The sequence below is a fragment of the Phalaenopsis equestris genome, unplaced genomic scaffold, assembly GCF_001263595.1.
Source record: "Phalaenopsis equestris unplaced genomic scaffold, ASM126359v1 Scaffold000761, whole genome shotgun sequence".
Classification (NCBI taxonomy): domain Eukaryota; kingdom Viridiplantae; phylum Streptophyta; class Magnoliopsida; order Asparagales; family Orchidaceae; genus Phalaenopsis; species Phalaenopsis equestris.
Window position 1 is genome coordinate 3,620,116 of NW_018165201.1, and position 5,271 is coordinate 3,625,386.

Here is a 5,271-nt window from a genome sequence, read left to right on the forward strand (position 1 = left end):
AGATCAAACGAATGTCGAATTAAGCGAGTTCATAGTCGAATCGAGCGTCTCGACAAGGCAAATCCAACGAGCCCAAATTTGCTTAATTCCGACATCATTAATGCACTCAAATTTCCATTAAACGTCATCCAATCGAGAGAAGCTATCCGAACCGTCTTATCAAAATGGTTCATATTCCTGCATTAATTGCACCCATAAGACTATAAATAGAGCCCCACCCCTCACATGAGGGGGAAGAGGCTTGAGAGAGAACTTGAGGCTTTAAGAAGGAGTTCAAGTCCAACAGAATCTCTGCCACCGCCGACCACCGTTGACCACCGCCGGCTACTGTTGACCACCGCCGGCCATTGTCGACCACCACCGTCCACCACCGACTATTGACGACCATTGCCGACTTCCGTCGACCACCGCCGACCACAGTCGGTCATCGTTGACCACTTTTGACCGGACACCGTCAGACGACGCTATAATATGAAAATCTAGTAACAATTTCCCGTCTGTAGGAGAATGGGTAGTTTTTTATAACAGAGTCAGGTCCCGTGATTTTTTCTCTTTACGAGTTTTCCAAGTAAAAACTTCTGGTGTCATCACTAGTTGTTTTACTTTGATCCGAGTGTGTGCTGAATCCTCGTGCAACGCTAAGACGATAATCCATTACTCTAATACCGCGAGTTTTTTGGCCGCGATAGAAGTTTAATATTTATCAACAATAAATAATTAATTATTGATTATATTAACTTTTAACTACTTATAAATTTATTGAATGAATAAAAAATTATTATCCATCTTTTATTAATTCTCAATTAAATGATAATTATAATTTTTTTTACATATTATTAATCATTTAAATTAATAAAATTAACTTTAAAAAATAAAAAATAAAACCCTAGCCTACATCACTCCTCTCTCTCCCCCAAACCCTCGGATCTCCCTCCCCTTCTCTGTGTTTCGTCCAAAACCATATTCTTCGTGACCGAACCCTAGCGATACAGTCGCAAAAGGAGCTAGCTGGGAACTCAACGACGGGATCGTGGCTTACAGCAACCCGAAACTCCCATTTTTCTCCTTCTTCCGCTCCTCTCCTACCCGAAACCATTGAGGAAGGTAATTTCACGGTTTCTTTTTTTTTTTTTTTTTGCGCGAAACGTCCGTCACGGATTTAACTAAATCAACCGAGTGACGAGATTTAGTAAATCCGCGATTTAAGGCGGAAATCCGTGAAATATGGATTTATTTTGTCCAAGATGGTCGTTGGCAAGATTTAGGTTAAATCCAGCTTAAATCCTTCTATAAATATGTTACCATACTGGCCCTTGGAGTCATTTTGCTTATTATCTATGGTCGAGCTAATTTATTTCGCGATGTAGTGATTTTATTTTGTTGTTCACTGTTTCTTTATCGTTCTCTTTTATCAGGATATCCTGCTTATAGGAACTTTATCTTTTTTGTTGAGGCTGATTAACAGTATGTTTGCTTAAAAAGATTTGAACATTGGTTTTCTTATACGGTACCGTCGATTGGAATGGTTGAGAAGCTTCGTGTGGATATGGCGCACCTCCTCCTTGCTCCAATTTGCACTGAGATTGAGCCTAGGCATGAGCTTGACCAAAAGTTGACTCTGGTTTGGTCTAGCACTAGGTTAAAGGCCGCAGGAGAGGTGGATTTCGATAGGGGAAGTAGTTGTAGGCTCTGGGGAAGCTTTTGGAAGGTTCAAAATGGAGTTTTAGATGACTTGTGTCAGGACCGTGAAATGTCCTGGATTTTAGAGGTGAAATCCAAGCTCTGTGAGAGGGGTAATGGTTTGGGATTAGTGGGGAGAGGCTGCTGAGGGTTGTGAGAATGGTTTGGGAGTATTTTGGCAGGGCTTCCCCAAGGTTTGTGCACACCTCCTCCTTTGGCCATGAGCATGCCTTATTTATAGGCTCAGCGTGGTAGAGGAGCAGAGCTCCAATTGGCTAGCCTCATGCTTCAAAAGGCCGCTTAGGTGGAGCTCTAGTGATGTGGTGATTTCATTTTTTGTTCACTGTTTCTTTGTTGTTGTTTGATTATGATGATCGAAGCAGCTGGGGTTCATTTTGTTAGATGTTCATTTTTATTTAAAAATAGCTTTTTGATTATGATGAACATTGGTGATTGAGATCGGCATTGTTACCAAGGTCTATAACACAGTAGAAATTAGCCACTGTAGTAATTTTGAGGGTAAGATTTGATTAGATTGTATAAGAAGTTCTGTTTTGAGCTTTGTAAATTCTTACTTACCAAATAAGATTTATGTGATACATGTTATAATACTATTGGCATGGAAACAAGGCCATAATGTGGAGATGAATGAATCCAGAACCTCTCTGGCCGTTACATTTCCCACGTGCTATGGTTTATCAGTTTTCCTGTTTTTCCGATTCTTTTCTTCAACTGAGAAAAGTACTTTTTTTTTTTTAATGCTTTGCAAACCTATGAACAATTTTGATTTCTTTTTTTTTTTAAATTTTTGATCTAAGGCATCCATTAATTCTACGATGAACACATTATAATAAATCCGAAGAACCAAAAATTTGATCAAACAGTTTAACAAAACTTCAATCAATAAAATTGTGTCCTTTCTTATAAACCATAGCGCTCACTTCTATGACCTCTTATTACCCTCAAAGGGATTAGATGTATATATTGGATGGGTATCAATAGAGTGGGGTAATAAACATTGAGTTTCATTCGCAAGAGAACCAGACAAGTTATAGAAGAAGGAAGTTTATGATTCCTTGAATCCCTGCTTTATTTAGTTCACTAATTCCACAAGGTATCTCTGCTAACTAAGCTAATAACAGACTATCTCCACTTCATTTTCCCTCATATAAAATCTCTTTTTATACAAATAGGCAATGCTAGTAATATCAAGGCTAGAATTTGTGATGATATGACTGTCTAGTCTTATTTGGTTTGGGGTTTATTACTCAGGTGCCTTTCTGAGCCTCTCTTGGTTCTAGGCTCTTAGGTATTGTTCCTCGATACGTGACTCATGGCTCTCAAGTATTTGTCTTAGGGCTCCTCTTAAGTTCTTCTTGCTCTTTATTCCTCTTGATTGGAACGCCCTTGTCTTGGCCCCCTTTACGTGATATATTTTTTTGGGGAGGTTTTTCATAGCACCCAAATCCTCTTAATTTGCCCCCATGTTGTTGAGTCAATTGATTTACTTGTTAATATAATTATAAGTTAGTGTTATCAAAACACAAAGTGCAAGACTTTATTTTTGCTTTAAAGAGCAAAACACGGGGCGAAGGGGCGCTTTTATTAACCAAAGCGCTAATATGCCATACAGAACTATTAATATATAAATACACCCATTAATAATTGTAAAATAAAAAACATATATTACAAATTGATATAAAATAAAAAAAAATGTGCCGCCATACATAAGTTGAAGCAAATATTGAACGTAAAGCTCGAAATTTTTTTTTTTCAAATAATTTCTAATAGTTTTTGCAACAATTTAAAATTTAAAAATTATAAAATAAACTTGCAAATGAAATTTAGCACTTCGAAGCGCACCTCAACGATGCGAAGTGGGAGTTATGCACTTCACTTTGTTTTGCTTGTGAAGCACGCTTTTAAAAACACTGCTATAAGTGGATTGAGCAAAGATGAGTAACATTATTAATTTGCATGTGAAATTTCATATTTTATGCTAAGTTCTTTTAACTAGCTTGGGAAACACCTCATGTATGAATGACACTACCCTCAAAGAAATCTAGAAAAAAATAATTTTGATACTCATTTTGCATAGTTCCTTAGTCGGTTTGATATGTTATAGAGAGATTGTAATGCACTTTTTCTTAAGAAGTATGTGATTGGCCAACCCAAGCAAAGCTGTCCTCAATGTATTATTTGTTTAAATTTTTATGAGAATTAATGCTTAAACTTAAAAAGTTTGTCTTATGCTAATATTTGGCTTGTAAAGCAAAATTTATAAATGTGTTTTAAATTAGTTCTTTCATATTTTTGATGTATATAAGATAATTGAAAGTTGATTACTATTGACTTCTAAATTCTCCAAAAAGAGCTCTTTGTATGCAAAGTAAAATGGCTTGAATTGGGTAAAATTCATTATTATTGTTATTATTATTATTTGGTATTTAGGGCTTCGTTCAACTGATTTCTTTTGATTAACCATCATAAAAGCTCATTGCAGTCTACCTTGATATTTTTCTTTTCACAAATCAAGAAAATCAAGCATTGATGCACTACTTTCCCATCACAAGAGTGTAAGATTTCGTTGACTTTAGCATTGCATCCAACTTCTTCGCGTTCAATTTTGCCGCCTTCGATTTTGCACCACATTAATTATTCAATAAGGTAAAGAATAATTCTGCTGCATGTGATTCATGTCAAACCAAACAATTTCAATATAAAATACATTTAAAAAATATATACATATAAAATATGTCCCAATTGAATAGCTTTAGGAATTACTCTTACATTCATAAGAAAAAAAATCTATCAATACATCCTTATGAGACAGGCCGCTATTGATCCAAAATCACAAGATGTATTTTGACAACGTGTTTATATCAAACAAAACTTTTATTTTTTTTCATATATCAATTTAAAGCACAGCAAGTCAAATGGATATGCAATTAGGGAGTGCCAACCGCAAGGGTAAAAGAAAGTCTAGCTATCCGAGTTGTCATGAGTTCCTAAACTTTATGAATCAATCGCCTAAACTCAAAAATGGAGTGGATTTGAGCCTGCCTTGACTCAACCGTACTACCCTATGCGAAAGGTTCCCACTTAATGGACTTAGACTAGTTAATTGCCTTGTACGTTTTTTTATTTTATTTTTACAATCATTTAGCTTAACTTATTAATAGTTTTTTGCTGGTTTGGATGATATGGTTCTCTCTTTCTCTATCATAAGTTTGTTTAGCATCTTATGGCAACGTTGAATCAAATGGTATATCTTTATTTACACAATAATTTTTTTTTTAACCATAGGGTTACAAATTGTGTATTTCACGTTCTTACTACTTTTCTTTACATTTGTTTGTCTCTGGCATGTAAATTATGTTATTTTTGGTCAGGTGTTAGGTTTAAACTATAATTGCAATCATGTCTCGCAAAGGACTAATGGAGCAAGACTTGGGTAAGCTGGATGTGGCAAAATTGCATCCATTATCACCAGAAGTCATTTCCAGACAAGCTACTATAAATATAGGTTCTCTCTCTCTCTCTCTATCTATACTTACGTACATATATATATATATATATATATATATATAT

The 5,271-nt window shown here is 35.5% G+C and overlaps 1 protein-coding gene across 1 annotated transcript in view; it reads left to right on the top strand.

Moving 5' to 3' along the window:
* The first annotated feature begins 880 nt into the window (after window positions 1-880).
* LOC110030893 (eukaryotic translation initiation factor 2 subunit gamma-like) overlaps window positions 881-5,271 on the top strand; it is a 31,279-nt gene continuing 26,888 nt past the window's right edge. The window contains exons 1-2 of the mRNA XM_020733868.1: window positions 881-1,104; window positions 5,073-5,206. Coding sequence (XP_020589527.1) covers window positions 5,101-5,206 — 106 coding nt within the window. The 5' untranslated portion in view covers window positions 881-1,104; window positions 5,073-5,100. The remainder of the gene's footprint in view (window positions 1,105-5,072; window positions 5,207-5,271) is intronic.